General features: G+C 43.5%; 1 protein-coding gene across 2 annotated transcripts in view; it reads right to left on the bottom strand.

Moving 5' to 3' along the window:
- The window catches only part of CAPN6 (calpain 6), a 48,594-nt gene that overhangs the window by 11,680 nt on the left and 17,390 nt on the right, over nt 1–19,524 (bottom strand). For both annotated transcript variants that reach the window (XM_030272916.4, XM_041716221.2), the window contains exons 4-8: nt 8,289–8,420; nt 7,888–8,096; nt 7,333–7,525; nt 3,483–3,676; nt 1,111–1,188 (exon numbers count right to left, since the gene is read on the bottom strand). In XM_030272916.4, the coding sequence (XP_030128776.4) occupies nt 1,111–1,188; nt 3,483–3,676; nt 7,333–7,525; nt 7,888–8,096; nt 8,289–8,420 (806 nt within the window). The remainder of the gene's footprint in view (nt 1–1,110; nt 1,189–3,482; nt 3,677–7,332; nt 7,526–7,887; nt 8,097–8,288; nt 8,421–19,524) is intronic.

Here is a 19,524-nt window from a genome sequence, read left to right as displayed (position 1 = left end):
AAAAATAAACAGTGATATTCACACAAAGAGCCAAAACAAAACCCAAAATATTGCAGTAATTTGAAGAGGAAGCGTTGCTCAGCTGTCCAGGGGACAAACTGATTCACTGGAGAGCTTTCCATGTGGAAATACTTGTGAGGCCACAATCACAGAGTTTTAGAGCTTAATTGAGAGCAGCATCACTCAGTGTGTTTGGTCAGATCAGGATCTGTCCTGTTGCATCTCCTAAGCCTAAAGGACTGCTTGATGCTCCCAGGCTGGATTTGATAACACATTTTACAAAGGCCAAAGAGATCACCTGCAATTAAAGCACTCCTCATTATTACAGTCCTTATTTTCACATCTGTCCCTGAGCACGACTCAAAGCTCTGCACTCTGGACAGAGCTTTTATTTAACCCCATCTCTGGACTGCAGAGCAACAGAAAAACAGCCTGGCTCTTTGAATTACCATCATGGCCTGGCTTATTCATGGCCCAGAGCCAAACCCTGCAGCTGCCAGTCCTGACAAAGCCAACAGAATTATTTTCACACTGGGCCCTGCCAGCTCACTTGATGCAATATTGATCATCTCCTGAAGGACCTGCTGGGCTAAGGATCTAAGCTCTAAGCAAGGTCAAAATTAACAGAGCTCTAGACATTGTATAGAGAATGAACACTTCTCATTCCCATGCTGGAAAACACCAACAAATATCAAAATTCACTGGATGCAACTCTGTTTTTAGATGCCTCAGCCATGGCTGACCTACAGACAGGCACAGTACTCAGTAAACAGGGTGTGAAATGCACATGGGACTTCCCCAGACATTTTTACCCATTTCAAAATGTAACTGGTCTAACTGGTCTAATTGGGCACTGTGTCATGTAAACCAGCCTGTGCTCTCCTGGTTTCTGAGATATTATCCTAAATATAAACAACCGATTCTGAGAGCTACTAATTTTGTTCTACTAGTTTTAAATCCATTTTTATTATTCTTCCCTGTCATCCTTTGGGAGTTTGTAAGAAAGAGACCTTGGATAATTTTATCTATCTGGTTTTGAAGCTGTTAAATGGCAGATTAATGACTCAGTGTAGCCATTGTCTCCAAATCCTTCACATCCCTCCCACTCACCAGAACTCTCCATCGTTCTTAACAGTGAGCCCCAAATTCTTGCGCTCAGAATCGCTGACTTTCTTCCACTCTTCAGAACTAAAAGGAGATAATTTTTAAAAAAGAGAAAAAAAAATCAAGACAATAAAGGTGATTAATAACTTAAAATAAAAACTCTCACCGGAAAAAAAAAATTAAAGTAAAAATATCTCCTGGTCCATGGTTTAAAAAAGAATATCAGAGTACTGAAAGGGCAGATGATATTGATGAAAGTGTGAGGCTTTCAGGAGGAGTTTTAAAACATTAATTGATCTGAAAGCTACTAAAAAAGAAAGAGATTAATAGGAAATAGGCTCAGCTAGAGCAGAATTTTATTGATTTCCTTTGTCACACCCTCCATTAGGACTCTTAAACACTTAAACAGCTGGTTTCCAAGGCCACAGGAGATTGACTCCATTCCCTGAAGGCCCCTCAAATGAAACCTGCTTTTCCTCCTCGGGAGATTATTGAACGCTTCACTTAGACCAGAGTATTCTCTTTGTCTTTTAATCACCTTAATAAAACAGCCCTGAGGTCTGAGATTTCCCTGGGCGGCCTTTGAGCAGAAGCTGCTGGAGCCTGAGCACGGTGTCCAGTTTGCAGAGGAATCTCCAGTGCCCAGAGCCTTGAGGCAGCACAGACCCCAAATTCCAGCAGCCTCCTGCTGAAACCCAAACAGCCCCTGCTCCTGCTGGGTCACACCAGACACACACAGCCACAGCTGCCCCTCCAAAAGCACCTGCAGGCTAAAGCTGAAGGTGGCTGCAAGGAGGGAAGGGAGGCTGCTCACCCTAACAGATATTTTCTTAACCTTTTTGGAAATTGTCAATTTAATTCTGCTAGACCAAAAGCCATGGGCCACTGTCTGAGTCCTCAGCGCTGGCATCTAGTAGTTGGCAGTGACTACTAGACAAAAATCTCATTGCCCTGGGAGTGTGCTGTGTACTGCATGTTTCATGATTTTGGTGCAATTTCTCAGAAGGGTATGGATGTTTATTTAGGATTGATCTTGCTTGGGGCTGGTGATTCACACACACAACAGCTAGCTCTGCCAGGCCCAGGCTGCTGGAGAACCCCAAGGGCTTCAGTGGAACAAGCCACAGCAGCTCTTTTGTGCATTCTCTGCATTTCACCCAGACCAATCTCTCTGAAAGGAGTAGATTTTTGCTAGCTAAAGCATAGATTATAAAAAATTAATATGCTGACGATAAGGACACTGAGTTGCTAAATACTAAATGCTAGCTGGTGAGCCCAGTGCTGAGCTGTCACATATTTTTCGTGTATAAATCACCCATGATGGGAGACATCTCCTCCAGCAATCATTTCTCTTGCTGTGGAGGTACCTGCTAAGCCCATGGCCCAGAACAAAATTCATTAGAAAGTTAATTAGAAAGAAATCACAAATATGGCACTTCTACAGGATTTTTCACCAGTCACTTAAATTATCTACAAGACTTTTACCATACCCAGTGTTATGGACAGGCTTACAAAGAAAACTTTAATAAAAAAGGAGGACAGTTGATTAAAAGCAAGTAAGCCTGTTTATTACAAACTGAACAACTGGAAGTAAAAGCCTCTGGCTAGTCTGGAGACTGTTTCAACAACTTGGTAATTGTAACCTAGGTGTGGCAAGCACATTTCTCTCCCTCTCAGGATTTTTCATAGAGGTGCACAGAGAGAAATGAAAGAGAAAACAATTTCTATTTCTGCTCCTTGTTTTTCCTATGTGGAATGTGGTTGGAGAATTGTTTCTCTGGGGTGATGCTTGGTTGGATTCTGGTGAGGATTGTTTGAGCCTGATGGCCAATCCAACCCACCTGGGGCTGGACTCTCAGAGAAGGTCACGAGTTGTGTAAGAGTTAGAGTCAGAGAAAGTAGTGTGTAGTTTTAGTATCCTCCTTTTATATAGTATATTAATGTATTTTAGCATAGTTATAATAAAGAAATCATTCAGCCTTCTGAATTGAGTCAGACATCAGCATTTCTTCCCATTGGGTTCACCTGCATTTACAATAACCTAGGGGTCTTTCCAAGTAACACCAGCAGCTGGAAATGACAGAAGAGAAACTGAGTCACGGACACGGTGGTGAAGCTGGGAACGAGCCTCATGCTCTTGACTCATGAGCTATTTTTCTTCCCATGTTCCAGTGGGCCAGAAGAAGGATGTAAGCAGTAAATAAGGTCCAGGGAGCCATAGACTCCTCCAGGACATGCTCATTTTCTCAGAGGAAAATGGGCAGAGATGCACAGAGGTCCAGCCACCTCTGAGTGTGGGTGTGTGCCAGCAGTGTTTACTCACGATTGCAGTGCCCAGCACAGCTTCACCCCTTCGACACTGGCTCTGCAGCTCTTACCTGTCACTCCAAGCACCGTGCCATTCTTTTTTGCCCCAGGGGTTCCTCAGCCTGATCATGAAGAGCTTTTCTGCCTTGAAGGAGAACAGGAGGCTCTCCCCGAGGCGCAGCTTCCTGATGGCAGTCACGGAGTAGGCATGGCCCACGATCAGCCCCATCCCTGTCTCTGCTTCACTGGGCCGGCCAGGGGACTCCTGGGGCATGGAGAATGACAATTAAACAAAAAGAACTTGTCACTGTCGAGCAGGATGGGAATGAGAAGACTCTGACTCAGAAGGCTGCTGAGAGTAAAAGTCTGGTTTATTCAAAATCCACCGCTCTTTTATACAGAGCTTCGTGAGGACCAACTCCATTGGTCCTGAAGTGAAAACAATCCATGGCATTGGTGCAGAGTGCTTGACGCACAGTGATAGAACTTAACTATAAACAATGTGAAAAACAAGAGAGATAAAGAATTATTTACATTCTTTTCCAACTCTTTCCCAGGCTTCTTCCTGGCTAGAAACTCTCCATTTTTCTCTTTGACTGAATCTGAGACCCACAAGAACTCACATCTCTGAGAAGCCTGACAGCTCCACGTGCAAGAAAAATCTGGTTTTCATTCTCTTCCTGAGTGATTTTACTATGCATAATAAGAACAGTAGTGGCAATCAGAACTAGGGGCTCACCAGTGTGGTGTTGGTAGTGCCAGACAATTCCAGTGCCAGACAATCCCAGAACACAGGGGAACCCTGCCTGCTGCAGCCAGTCTGTCTCCTCCTGGCCTCAGAGGTACACACAAGGGTGATGGAAAATCAGCCCTTCCAAAATCTTGGCATCTCTACCAAATGGCTCTTCTGGACACCAATGGCTGTGCCCAGACTGGTGTCCTCACCTGGGCACTCGTGAATTTAGCTGCTGATCCAATGGGTTAGAATAAATATGATACCCAGGAAGAACTACTGGCAGTGGGTAAAAATGACAGAGCACAGGCACAAGTAATAAAACTTCCAAGCCATTTGTGTCAGGTACCTCACTCTCTCCTGGCAGGGCTCTCTAACGTGGCAAAAGGAAGGTCTGCAGGGTGCTTTAGGAATGGGGTTTGATCATCATAAACTCCACATAAGAGTTCCAGTTTCAGCAGTGATCATGCTGTCCCTAAACTGTCCCTAAATTGTCCTGTTTGACCTCGGCCTGATCAGATGCTGATCTAAGAATACAGAAAAGTAGTCAAGCTCAGAAAAAGAACACAATTTCATTTAATGCATCCAAATCCTGATCTAAACCCAGAAAAGCAGCACCATACAAAAGTGCTGGAGTTGTTTTGATGGTCCTGGATCCAGATTCTTCACACCCTCCCTCAATCCAGCCGAGCCACCCTTGAGTCTCTCTCACCTATCACCCACAGGGCCTGGAATCCCATTCCCTTGGACATCAAGGAAGGAAGATTTGACTCAGTGCAGATCCTTGTGTGTAACCTTGTAATTAACTAATTAATGCTCAATCAAGCCTTGGCTGTGGTGGAGAGAGCAAGAGGTATGGCCTCTTGGTGTTACTAATGCAAATATTTAAATATGAATATATTTCAATCATTACACATTAATATATTAGTGTTAATATAATAATACTTAAATAAAATATTTTCCACAGGTATGAAATGTACACAGTATTTCCTCAGATATTTTTACTGGTATTTCAAAATTTAACTGGTATAAACAGACAAGGTCCTTGTCCTAAGGCAAATGTTGCACTGATATAACAGTGCTCAGTCCCCAAAGGTAGGAAATCACATTAAAAAAAAGAAAGGGGAAGGAGAAATTCCTATCAAATTGGAACTGACAGATGGGCTGGCAACTGTGAGAGTGTCACCAAGCCCTCGGTGCCTCTCGCTGACAACAGCTCCCAGAGCCTCAGCCCGAGTGTTTCCCAGCCTGGCTGACATCCCCTGTGTAACACTCTCCCTGCATTTTCACAGCTAAAAGCAAACAAGGAGTCCCTGACAGCACGGCAGTCTGTAACTTCTCCTGCTGCCTTTATCACCCCCCAGGCTTTGCTCACTGCTGGCCTTTCCCACCTCATTGTGAAATACTTATTTATTTCTTTATTCACATGAGCTGTTGAAGCATCTCCTGTCGGTTCAGATTTCCAAATGGTGATGCTCAGGGCCATTCTGTAATCCAAGGCAAGTGATGACATGTTTGTAAGGCAGCAATGAAGCCACTTGGGTATTAAATATTCTACACCTATGTGTGTGTGTATTACATCAAAAAGTGACAAATGAAGGCAAACTTAGGAATGGCCTCTCTGTAATGTTTAGAAGCATTTGTGTTTAATTTGGAAGGCAGAAACATAATGCCAGGACACAGTGAAAGCTTTACCATTTCCTAATTATTTGCTTTTTAAAATACAGCTCCCTGTACTGAGTCAATCACCTCACCAAAATCTTGTTAAGAAACAGAACTGCTCTAGCATTTGGGAGCAACCTATCATTCTGGAAACAATGTCTGCAGTACCAATTCACACCAGGCCTGCTCTGAGCAAATCAGATGGAATTCTTGCAAATAAAAATTCAGGCCTTATGAAAAAACGGTAAAAGAAAACCCCAAGACCTTGAAGCTTTTGTTTCTGAGCTGTTTCCTGATGTTGCTGGAAGGGACAGTCCCTGTTGTATCTCAGGTTAACATTTGTGTCCCAGAAGGTACCAGGTGTTCCTCTTTGGTGCCAGGCCCTGGTAACATTCTCAGGAATCTCCAAAACCAGCTGATTTTCTGCTGCTCTTTACAATTCCACAACTCTCTTCATAGTTACAAGATTTATGAATGAATCCTCTTCATTCACAGATAGGGAAATTAAAGCAAAATGTTTAAGTGATTTAACTAAGATCAGCCTTAGCTAAGGCCTTAAACTGAAGCAGGGATATGGGAGGAAGATGCTGAAGTGCATTTAGATGCCAACCCTGCAGCTCCTAGAAAATGATCCCTTTTCTGTGGGCTGCTGGATTAATGGTTTGCAGTAAGTGATTTAAAAAATCATTTAAAAGCGATTTCTTAGGAAATATTCAGGCGCCACTGCAGTTTGTTAGCCCTTCAGATGTGATAACAGCTGTGGACAAGGTGAGGATTTCAGCAGCATCCAGCCCGGGCCTGACACTGCAGATTCACACAGAAAGGGACTCCAGTCCAGCTGTTTGCCTCCTGTGGCCAGGGGCAGGGCCAGAGGTGCTCTGTGAAGCACCAAGCATCCCTTGGGAGCTGTTACTCATCCACCCTCTAGCACGGGACTGAGAGGGGTAAATCTTCCTCAGAAACCATCCCCTCTCTACTGACTAAGGGAACTTCAGGGCCATGGCCTCCCTGTGTGGGCACTGAGGTACCTGAGCCTCACCTCCGCCAGCACAGGCAAGTTCTGCAGGTTAATTCCAGCGGGGAGATTATTCAGTATATTCAATAACAAATAGCATTACCTGAATAACCAGGTGAGCTCAGCCTTTCAGCTCAGCTCCACTGCTACCCTGGCTGCACTGGCACAGCCAAAGCTCTGTGCCAGAACTGTTTTCTCTGAAGAGATTTCTCTAAGAAATAAAGCAGTTGAATGCTGCTATCTGCTCAGTAAATTAGGGTGGATTTACCTCAGGTCAATTCACAACTGTGACCATTCAGAAAAAAGAATTTCAGACACACAGTGAAGTGGCAGCACAAGCAGTTGTGATTGTATTTAGTGGCTTCTGGAGCTGGGAGCACTTGCTAGATTTCTCCATAGAAAGCTTTTCTAAACATGCAAAGGAAGGACATACTTAATATCCTAATAATGGTATTTCTTCCAGAATATTTTCATTGGAATAAATGCTTAAAATCCAGCTCTCTGTACTCACCGAAATGGAGCAGCTGATGAACCCTCCTCTTTTATGCACTTTCATCAAGTCTTCAAACAGCTTCATCTGCTCAGAAATAACCTCACCATATTTGCCCTCTTCCAAATTAATGGATTCTGCCACTGCTCCAGTGAAATCCACCAGGGCTTCTGCAGCACAGCCTCCATCCAGGGCTTGGTAGGATCCAGCCAGCCTGGGGGCAACACAGAACATTCCCAGTTTACAGGGGCCTGGAACAAGTGCTCTAATTTGGCTTGAATGTAGGGAACATGTTTGTGTCTCACTAAGGACAAAACAGAAGGGAACAAAAAAGCCTGAGCAGACTGCAGGTCAATCTTCCCTGGTTCCTGGGATCCTTAAGGATTTGGGCTGCTGAAGTAGACTGCATTGCACTCCTTTATGATTTACATCCTTAACAGAGACTAAAGGAGTTCTCAGTCTTTTTTAGGTCCTCTACCAGCAGCAAAACTAAAACCTATGGAAAGTCTGATAGAATTTAAAGACAAAACAAAGGGACAACACTGAGGACTGGAAGGACATTGAACCAGCTCATACTTAGCATAAGCTTTCTCCAGCAAAGCACTCCAGAATTCATTCCTCACGTTGGAACGGCAGTAGATGAGCTCCCCATTCTCTGTTGGCAGCAGATCATCCACCACCACCTCTGTCCACTCTCCAAAGCGCCAGAAACGGAAACGGAAAATCCCAGCGTATTTCCTTGGGTTTTTGGGGTCCCATTCCTGCTCCTTACAGTCTGGAATCACCTGAGAAACCATGCAAGGGAAGTTCAGCACTGTGCTGAGGTTTATTCCCAATTTATGCCCTGGAACATGTTAAAGAGAGGGAAGATTTGGATCCACCAAAATTCACCCCTTGTTAGTCCTAGGGAGAAAACCAGCCAAGGTTAGCTTGGTTTATTAGCTTCATTTCCTGCACCACACACACCCATCACCCACCTGCTGCCAGAGGCTTTTCCTCAAAGCCAGGCAGGAGCACGCAGCCACAAACCAGCAGTTCCCCAGCTTGCCCTGGTGGAAGTCGTGGGAGCTCATTCCATCCACAAGCAGGTGGGGGTCTTCACAGAGGTCCTGGCAAAGCAAACCAGAGATTCCTGGAGATTGCTGGATTCCACTCCCAAACTGATCACAGCATCCTTCCAGTCAAGAAGAGCAGCAGGAATTGATGCTGCTGACACCTGAGCTCTGAGCTTCTCCTTGTCAAGCCTCTAAAGGGGGGGATGCTGCCTTAAGATTTTAGCCTTTATATTTTTCAAATCCTGTGCTGCAATAGTGAATAACTCTACACTTCATATAAAATGTTAACTACTGTCTTCTCATTTTGGTAAGACAAAACAATTACTCTAGTCCTGGAACCCAAGGACACCCTAACAGCCTCAGGCCCTAAAAAGTATAAACAAAAGTAAACTGGGGGGAAGCAAACTGAGGCACTGTGACTTCATTACCTGAAGCTGTAAATGGAGAATGAACCTCTGATGTGCAAATAGACCAAACTTATATCTGCCCAAAAAACTCCTGCCCATCGTGCACCTTGGGTGTGGCCTCTGCCAGGCTCTGCACTGCCCAAGGTGAGCCTGTTAAAGGCCTTGAATAAATACTCACTTTATTGCTTTAACTCTGTCTGGCCTCTGCTCTAGGTAGCCATTCCAGGCATCATCTTCACTGCCACTCCCTTGGCTGACACTGGGAACCCTCCTTCACCAACAGCTGGGTCACTGCAGGGACCCCAACCCCTCAGCACACAGCAGGAAGAGAACAGCTCTTTGTGCAGCACACCTTTTATTCTCTGGGTCTCACAACTCTCGTTAGAATTATTTGTCCCTCCTTTCCTGCTCCACCTCTCTCCACATGCAGAGTCCCACCAGAGCATGGCTGGAGCTTCCTGGGATGTCTCCCTGCTCCTCCCTGGATTTCCCCTGGCACTAGTGGGAGAACCTCTCTGCTTCATGGACCATGGGAAAGCCACAGGGGTGCATTTTGCAGCAGTGATGTGTTTGTCCCCACAAAGTCCTTGGCAGAGGTGTCCTGCTGAATGGAGAGGGAACCTCCCACCAACACTTCAGGAAAGAGTAATGGGACCATCCCTAACTGCAGGGCTCAACCCAGTGACTGCTCCCCACACTCTCCTGCCAGTCATTGCTCTTCCTGGCTGGCTGAGAAGATGGCAGAGCACACAGTGGCAGGAAATTCTGCTCTTTCAAAGTTTAATAACCCTAAATGTCAACACTGTGGAAATTATCCTATATCCAAGCATTAGAAATGCAGAATAAATAACTCCATCTCATCTCAAAATGGCAGGAGACCCCAGATTTCCTGCAGTCTGTCCTGTCTGCCATCAGCAGCAGAGGAAGGAGCTGTGCTCCTTACCTCTGGATTCTCTCTGCCCTTTGGTAATTAAAGATGAAGACTGCAACCCAAGCATGGCTACAGACCACAGGCTGTGACTCTGACAAATCAGTGCCAGATGAACTCATTTCCAGAGAAAAGAACCACCTCAGTGCTCAGCTGATGGCTTTAAAACCTGGGCTGGTTTAGCCAATGGCACCTGAAATCAGCTCACAGCGCGGAATTCACAGAGCTGCAGCCGTTCTCCTTAAGGAAATTATACTTTTGGCATGGGACTTTTCTCATTCAGTAACAGCTGACATTTTCAATGCCTTTTGGAAAACAAGCAACTGATCATTGCATGACACTGCTCTCCTGTCAGGAATTCTCACGTGTCTGCACTTAGAGAAAATTCAAAGCATATTAAGAGACCTTAACAAAAATCTGAGTAAGAGAATGGTGCCTCTGAGGAAAACTGAGCACGTACAAGATGCTCATCAGCATCATTCAGCCTCCCTGGAAGCTCTGCCATGGAATGGCAGCAGCACCTCCAGGTGTAAATCCACCCAGCTGCAGGGGTGAACATCAGTTGACTTTTGTGGTGGTAGCACACATCCCACATCCACGTGGGCTAGGTTCAGTTTTATATCTCATTTCCTGGCATCTCTGGCATTAATAATTTCTAGTTTGTTTTTCCTTTCAAAATGTTATTTTGTTAGAATAATAAATGAGGATAAATGGAGCCATTGGGGTTAAAACTGTCCAAACTTTTCTGTCACTAGTGGAAGCCAAAACTTTAATTAGTTTTAGAAAGAAATTAAGCACTGGTGTGTATTACAAAGAACTTATTTGGTTTGTTTTGATAAAAATAACCACATTAAACTGCCATTTTTTAATTGAAGTATGTCTTGCATCTCACAAAGTCCTCAGAGGAAAAACAGAGCAGCATGTGCCAACTGCCAAAAGTTATGGATGAGATCAGCATTTGCTGTGTGCTGGGGTCCAAAGCAAACATGGAACAGCAGAGCTCAGACACATCACCTCCCTGCCTCCACCAGAGCCACCAAATTCTCCAGGATTCTTCTGATTAAACCACCTAAGAGCTCCCGAGTTCAGGGCTAAAAAACAATGTAAGAAAGTGCCACTAATTCAGTTTCTTTTGTCATTAATTCTCTTGCCATTGTAACAGCTTCTATGGTGACTGCCACTGTGGCAAGCACATTTCTCTCCCTCTCAGGATTTTTCATAGAGGTGCACAGAGAGAAATGAAAGACAAAACAATTTCTATTTCTGCTCCTTGTTTTTCCTATGTGGAATGTGTTTGGAGAATTGTTTACCTGGGGTGATTGCTTGGTTGGATTCTGGTGAGGATTGTTTGAGCCTGGTGGCCAATCCAACCCACCTGGGGCTGGACTCTCAGAGAGGGTCACGAGTTGTGTGAGAGTTAGAGTCAGAGAAAGTAGTGTGTAGTTTTAGTATCCTCCTTTTATATAGTATATTAATGTATTTTAGCATAGTTATAATAAAGAAATAATTCAGCCTTCTGAATTGAGTCAGACATCAGCATTTCTTCCCATTGGGTTTGTCTGCATTTACAATATGTCACTGTGTGGCTCAGATGAGACACAATAACACTGAGGCACAGCCTAGAGCTCAGTTCAGCTCTTTGCTGTCTTCTGGTTTCTGTGATCTTCACCACTTATGCCATATAGTAAATTCTTAGGAATACTTTTATCTATCTAAGCCACAATTCCCCCAACACAAGTTAGAAATGTGCTATTTCAATATATTATTCTGCAGTCCTTGTGAGGATCTTTAAGCGTTTTCGGTTGCCCCAAGCATGTAAAAATAGAAATTGAAAAGAATACATATAAAATTAAGAAAATTAATTTTTCTATAATGCTCCCAGCAGTTAGGATATATAATGTTCCCAATTTAGGATAGTTGGGGACCAAGCCAGTTACTATCAGAGGAATTGCAAGGAGGAGACACTGACATGAGATGTGATCCAGGCACTCCAGGAGCCCCAGTCCCTTCTCTCTCATGCTGCCTAAGCACTAAGCACTGGGGCTGTGAGTTCCACCAGAACCTCTTCCTTTGCAAACACAATGGTTTAACCCCAATCTTTTTTCTCAGGATCATATTGCATCGGATGTGCTGTGAAGGAGAGAAATATCTTCCCATGTCCAAGGAAACGTTTAAAGGCAGGTACAGGATCCTACTACACACCATTAATGCCTGACAGCCACCCTGTTTCTGATGCCCCACCACAATAAAAGCAGTTGTTGCAGTATTTGTGCCTGCAGGGAGCATCCCAAATGCAGAGCTCCCTCTCACATGCACACAATGAAATAAACATCTGCAATTAGAGCTGCCGAGCTCTAATTGGGCTGGGCACAGCCTGGAAGTGAGGGTGGAGGTTTCAGGGCCTCATGGTTCTGCTGAAAGCCCTGGTGCCCTCCTTGTCCTGCCAGGCTTTCATTTGCATGCCAGAAGTCTGGTTCTGTCACCTCCCATCCTTGCTGTGCAGGCTTGAAATATCTGACATTCAGACACTGAATAAAGTGGCTCACAAACCCCCTTTTTCCTGATTTGAAGTGGTCCCTTTATTTGTAACAGAGCAACCTGGTCAACTGGCTTGCAATCCTATGCCAGTCTGGATCCTACAGAATTCCCACACGTGTCTTCCTAGCCCCTGATCCAATCAGCAATGAAAATTCTGATGGGGAAGATTCCTGTAGGACTCCAGCAACATAGCTTGAGACTGCTCCCAGTAATTTATTTCACCAGCTATGCACCCCCACAACAGAAGATTTGCAAAACAGCATGAACCATGGGAGACAACAGACACCCATTTCACTGGAGCCATGAAATGGTTTGTGTGTTGTTCTGCCACAATTCCCTAAAATTAAAAAAAAATTTAAAGGGATGGGTTTTATTTGAGACCAGATGCACCACTGAAAGTACAGCAGGTAAGTGATTGTGCACTGATACAAGCATTGACTCCTGGAGTAATTTAGCTAAAGGAGAAAATTCCCCTTAGCTCTGAACAGGCATTTCCTGGTGTGAGTATTACCAATATTCATGAACCACAAGTTATGCAGTATTTTTGTAAATAGGGAGAAAGACATTCAGAGGGTTAATTAATTAGCTGTGTGATTTCACAGGCGTTAGCTGAAGCTGCAGTGTAAAAAATATTAACTGTAAAACATTAAAAGGGAACTCAGCTGTCCAAGAAAAGGGAAAGATGATTTTTTAACAGATTAGAGTCTGTCAACTGTCTCAGAGAAAAACAGAGATGCAGTCAAGGGAAGAAGAAAGATGAGCAGTAATTGTTTGCAACTAAGATTTTCAAAGGTTTCTGTAGCGTTTAGAGCTTACTTTCTCCAGCACCCTTTAAAGAACCCAGCCCTAGCATGACAAATAATCCACCTTTGTTTGCACATGAGACCTACAGAGGCAGGCACTATTAGATTGATCTACTTAAGCCCTTAAATTCTTTAAAGCAGGTTGATTTCTGTCAGGGCTCAGAAGTGTTTCCGTTTTCTTCCCTTCTCCCACCCTCACATCATCTTGAGACAACTCCTGTAGAGGCAGTGTAGGGAAGCAGGGGAAAGGCAATTCTTTCTGAGCACGGATGGAAAAATTCAGCTTTGGCTGCAGCTGACACTGAACCAACCTCATGCAAAGGAAGGCAGCAAAGACAGCACCCTGTGGTCGTGGAGCTGAAGAGGTAAATGGGGTTATCCATCTATAATAAACCCCAGCTGTGCTGGCATGGCCATAGAAGCAGCTGTGTGCCAAGGCATTTGCAGTTAGCCCCAGGAAGCAAAAGGACCAAGGCCAACTGCACTGGATACTCCAGTGCATGCAAAAAGACTTCTACAACCTTGTTGTTGCTGGAAAAAAATCTGCCTGTGGAGGGAAAAAAAAGAGAAGTGTCCCCACAGGGGGCAGTTCTCAGAGAAATCTCCATCAAAAAAACCCAGGGTTGGATGTGACCTGACTGAAACAGCCCTTGCTGAGATCAGGATTTTGGCAGTGCTGTTACACCCTGTAAACCCACAAAAGGCAGGTTTAACTCCAGCTTTCTGTCTGTACACCCTGAGCTTAGGATGTGCAAGTCCTCTGAAAACTCTGTGCCCAGCATCCAGCAGCATCAGCTCCTGACAGTGAAATAATGCCCAGTGCTGCCTCAAGAGAAACTGAGCAGCACAGGAGCAAGGGGAAGGGCATGCCAGAGCTCCAGCTCTGTGTAAAAGAAAACTCAGCTGTTTGGGATTGAGAAACGCTTCTTCCCCCTCCTCCCTCTCTGCTAAATCCTGTTACAAAACCAAATGCATCACAAACATTTTTATAGTGTTTTTTCCTTTTTCAGTTTGGGGCTAGTGGTGACTAATATTCAGTCCATGCCTATGGGACACGTGTGTTTGGGGAGGATGTGAATCAATGTTTTGGAACAAAAAGCCCAAAAAATTGGAATTGTGTGTCTCTTGGCTGTCTGTGGGTTTCACCTGCCCCCTGGAGCAGTGCAGGGGTCTCTCCAGAACGCTGACAGGGCTGGGCAGGGCTCAGGGATGGGCCCCAGGGCTGACCTCTTCCTGAACCTCCTAACCAAGGGTTTGCTGAAGCTCTGCCAGTCCTCTGCCACTGCAGCCCAGAAATCACCCCAGCCTGCAATGAGAGATTTGCTGCTCTCCCAGGACACTCAGACAGGACAAACCACCTCAGATCACCTCTTGCTGCACTATCTGAGTTTGTGATGCTACACAACTGCAGCACATCCATAACACCTCTAGAGAAAAGCTGTCTTGTTTGAGAAGAGCACCTTGTTTCTCACTGAATTTACCAGAACACAGCCTTTGTCTCCTGCCTTCTTCCCCTATTCCCTTCTCTGAACTTGGTACCACAATCTGTGTGACTTTTCCTCAGCAGCAGCAATCAGAGATGCCATTCTTAGGACAGGATTCACCTTAGGCAATATCAAATTCCCTCAGCCAGATGTCCAAACTCCCCTGGAAGCAGAGCTCAGGTCCTTTCAAAGGGCAGTGCACAGACGTTACCCTGCCACTGCCATGGTGCTGTGACACTGGAGAGAGCCTGTGTCTCTACTGATCATATAAACCAATATTTCAGAGCAATTCCAACCCCTATGAAACTTGATTTTCAGCTATTCCACAGCTACAGCAACTGTGACATAATGTGGAGGGGAAAAAAATTAACCAAAGTCACAATTTAATTAGTTAAAAATGTATCTGTTTAAACTTCCTGGGAAAAAGTGATAGTTTTCCATCCTAAAGGGACCATTTTGGGGTCACTAAAAATGCTTTTACAAGGATTTACTGTTATTTTGAGGTGGTAATGCTCCATGAAAAACAGGTCGATGTAGTAGCAGCATTTGAAAGAAAATCTGAATGTTGCCATGCACCAAAGCAGGGGAGATGTTTTTGCATTAAATGCAATAAAAGAGTTTGGCCAGGGATAAAGCCAGTCCTTAGAGCAACTCCCTGGCATCATTTCCAGAAACACCCTAATGTGGCCGAGCTCAGACGTGGGCTGTAAGGCCACTCATCAGACTCAAAGGCCACCCACTTTTCAGCTCCAGCTTTTTATTGCTTCCTCAAAACATGTTTGTCTATCAAATTCTTGGATGAGTTTCCTAAGATGGGGAATAAAAACAGTAAGAAAAGGAGATTGGAAAAAGTCACACACATTTTTTCACAGCACTGACATATTCAGCACTGGACCAGTGTGGAATAAACTATTCCCAGGTCAGTATTCCTGACTGTCCAGCTCTGATTGGGGAGGAAAATATTTGTTTGCCTGATAATGAGCATCATTTTGGCTCAGGGGCTGTGATCTTGTCCAGTCTGACCTTCTGCTGTGTCTCAGGGGGCTGGCAACTGATGCAGATGGAATTCTCCATCACTGCCTTTTCTGAGGAAGGGAATTTGCTGTTTACAAAAGAGTATCAGGCATATTTCAGCAAAGTCACATTTATTTTTTTTTTATTATGTTGAGTATTTTGTGGCAAAAGTAAAGTCAAGTCATCTAAACATTGTCTGGAGTGAAAATTCAGATTAATCTGGGAGATGATTTGTTTTTCCTGAAAGGAGATATTTCTCCCTTGCCCAGTGGCAGTGCATAGACTACAAAGATTAAAAAACATAAGTCTAAACAGCACCTTAAAGAACATAAACCTCTTTAGCAACAAATTCCTCCTTTCCACATCCCTTTTCCAGCAGGGTTTGCTTTCAGCCTAGATTCCACTATCTACCAGTCATGGCATTTATCTCAGACACTTTCTTAAGGATAATTATTATTATCCTTAGATAGATTATCCTCTTCTCCCAGGCTTCTCATCTTTTTCAGACTGCACCTTGAGCTGTTCTCCCACTTATTTGCTTCAAGCAAAAATATGCCTGGGATAACAGCTCAAGGCATATCCAGTGGCACCTTGCACAGAAACCTTTGGAATTGTGATCCACCCCACAACATTCTGGACTAGAAGCTCGCTTCATAACATAAAAAGAGGAACTGTAAAACAACATAAAGCCCTGATCATAAGATAAGCTTCTTAGACTATCAAATTTTGGATTTTGAATAAGTTTTTTATAGAAATTTTGTTCTAGCCAGCACAACACAACTTTGCTGAGCCTATGAAGGTCAGAGTCTATGGAAGGGCTCTGTCCCAACATGACACATATCAGACTTTAAATTCTAGTCTGGACATCCTTTTTGGCAAAGATCAGCCTTAGAACATGTAAACCAGAGTATTTTTCTTTTAGGAAGATTCAAATTCTAAGCTATAAAACTATTGCCTCAAAAGTGACACAGTAGCATTCATTTTACTCCTGAATGCTGAAAGCACTTTTACGACTCAGCCAAATCAGCGTGTCATAGAGTCATAAATTCACAGTCACTACCAGAAAGGCTTTTATTTACACATCTTGAAAACAAACAGCAGCTTCTATCTCTAGAACAACTTTTTAAACTTTGTCTTGGAAAGATTTTCATTTAGCAATGAAGTTATCAGCATGTGAGATAAGTTTATTCAGTTTTGAGTGATGACACTGAAAAACCCACATCAGTGACTTCCAAAGAAAGATTAGGCAAGATCACAGTTGCTGTATCTGCCAGGCAATCAAGCCCATGCTTTTCCCTCTATGTAGATGATTTTGTTTTGCACAGATGGCTATTAGAGTACTAAAATGAATAAAATATGTTTGGATAACATGCTGTTATACAAAGTGATCTTGAGGATTTCTTCTTTCCAGCCTCAAGAGAATTTCCAGGATAAACCAGTCTGAATGTGCTTTAATGTTTTTATAAACTGCATGTCACTTTGGATATTATTGTGTTACTTAAATGCCCAAACCATTGGAAAGCCAGAGGAACACAAATGCTTTAATCACTTAAGGACTTGTGAAAATGTGGAGCTCTAGCACTGTTTGAATAGTCAGTAAGTTTCTTAGCACAATTAATGAGAATTAATTTTGGATTCTCTTCTGCTTCAACCCAAAACAAAGAGTAGAGCAGATTCAGTCAGATCCATGGACAAGAGCCTTTGGCTGGCTGGGAGGACTCAGCCTCTCGGGGTGTAGTCAGAATATTTACTTGGCCATGATTCCATGATTTTATCCCAGTTGTAGCACAGTGAGTTTCATCTTTGTGATTAAATTGTTCAGACCTTTAAGAGACTTCTTGCTTGCAAAGACAGAGTAGTAAACTTTTTTCCTTATTTATATCAAGCTGTTTCTTTCCATAGCTCTTTCACTGCCTGAGCTAATTTTTGATTTTCCCAATGTGATATAAATACACTGAGTTGAATTCACCACTTAATTTCAGACAAATTTCTCTGTTAAACACTAACACTAGTGCCATCACTGAGAAATTACCCTCCTGATTTACCAGCCTAGAAATCTTTGGAATCCCAATAATCTCCCTCCTATCTTTTGCAATGACTACTGGCAGCCATAGGAATATTCACACCTCACAGCACTTCCCAGAGAACACAAAGTGTTTGATTTGGAATTCTGGATTTAAAACCACATTCTGGGTAAAACTAAAGGAAGCCAGACCTCCAGCTCCTGTTGTGTTCAAAGCACCACAAAATTTCCTCTAAAGATGAAGATTTTCTCCGAATATCTAGGAATTGCTATGAGAGCTTCATCATCCTTATTTAATCAGGGACTAAGAGAAAAGTGCAGTCAGTGAAAAACCTAAGGAAACATTTCTTAACTCTCAAAAGGCAGGAGAAGGGCCTGTTTCTAATAATGTTGAGGTTTGTCAGTGTTGCTTTTCCCTTGTCCTACAACATAAGTATTTACAGTTCAGCCATTATGTTCATTGGGGGTGACGTTGGTTTTTAATTTTTTGCAGATTTTGGAATGTCTGCACAAGCAGCTTAACCTGGCATCCCTGTGTCTTCCAAGCACACCCTCCCCCTCAGGGAATGCAGTTTTCATTCCACCCAAAAGCAGAGCTGCAGGGCAGATTCTCAGCTGTAAATCATCACCACTTCAGCTATGGTGATGGCTGATGGTGCTTGCAAGTCCCCTCACTCCACCTCTGTCCACAGGCAGCTACAGCTCTGGTTTGGTTCATGAGACCTTGATCATTTTAGGGAAATAAATGTGCTCGTTAAGACTAGGAAGGAGAAATGCCATGGTTGCATTACATCTGAAAAATTTGGATTAAATTGGAGCTATTCCTCTTACAGTGCAGACACCAGCTCTTGGACCAGTTAGATCATGTGCCCAAGTGTGAAAAGCAGCTTTTAGGCAACTGTCACTTGTGAGGAGTTTTATTTGTGAAGAGCAGAGTCAGAGAGTGAGGGAGGAGGGAGGTGCTGCAGTCACATCTCCGTTTAGGGAGGAAAATCAGATGTTCAAGGCTTAAATGCCCTTATCTGAAGGGAGGAGGAAACAGATAGCAGTGGTCATGCACAGCAAATGCAGCTCTGCACAAAAATGGATTATCTATAGGGTTATCCTACTGACCCAGGGAGAGAAAATTCCTGAATTTTTGTCTTTTATCAGTCCCACAAGTGCTTCCTTAAAACTCCTGTAGTACACTTATAGCAGCAATAAAACTCCAAATGTGCACACCAAAGCTCAGGCCATAGGTGGATCACTGCTAAATGAGATTTAATTTTTCACTCACCATCACAGGACTGAAGATTTAGTATGGTCTTAGACAAAAAACCAACCCTATTTTGATAATTATTCACTGTATCAGACTAGAAAGTGCTGTCCCCAGACAAAAATCAGAGCTCAGTGTGCTTTATACAGCACAGACACTCTTTATTAAGCAGACCTTGGGGAGCCACTTGTCCACCTCCCAAGCTCAGGAAGGGTCACCTGGAGCAGGAGTGCCCAGATGGCTCCTGGACAGCTCCAGACACAGATTCCATTTCCTGATGCACACCAGGAGCTCACAGTGGCCTCTGCCACCTCCAACACGGGCCAAAGGTCAGTGTAATAACTGAATAATTGTAAGATAATTGTAAGATAGCACTTGCTCTTAACAAAAAGTGTATTTTTCCCGAGGAACAACATTTTATTTCCTGAAAGCTGGGGAAAAAATGCAAATTCAAAATGGTTTAGCCATTGTGATTAAGTTAGAAACATTGCCACATACAGGCAACAAAGCAGTTCTTAAAGGTTCTTTCAGCTGTGAAGGATTTTTTAAAGCTTATTTTAGCCAAGAAAACATACATATTTATTTAATCTTTAAATAGAATTAATCTTGAAGGAAACATACATTGGATTCACAGGAACACAGCACGAAATTCAAACAAATTACTCTGCAAATCAGAGGCAGAATGGCTTACTAAACCTCAAATTCC

This window comes from Taeniopygia guttata, chromosome 4A, assembly GCF_048771995.1.
Source record: "Taeniopygia guttata chromosome 4A, bTaeGut7.mat, whole genome shotgun sequence".
Taxonomy (NCBI): Eukaryota; Metazoa; Chordata; class Aves; order Passeriformes; family Estrildidae; genus Taeniopygia; species Taeniopygia guttata.
The sequence above is the reverse complement of the archived record's forward strand: the minus strand, read 5'-3'. Positions and strand labels throughout refer to the sequence as shown.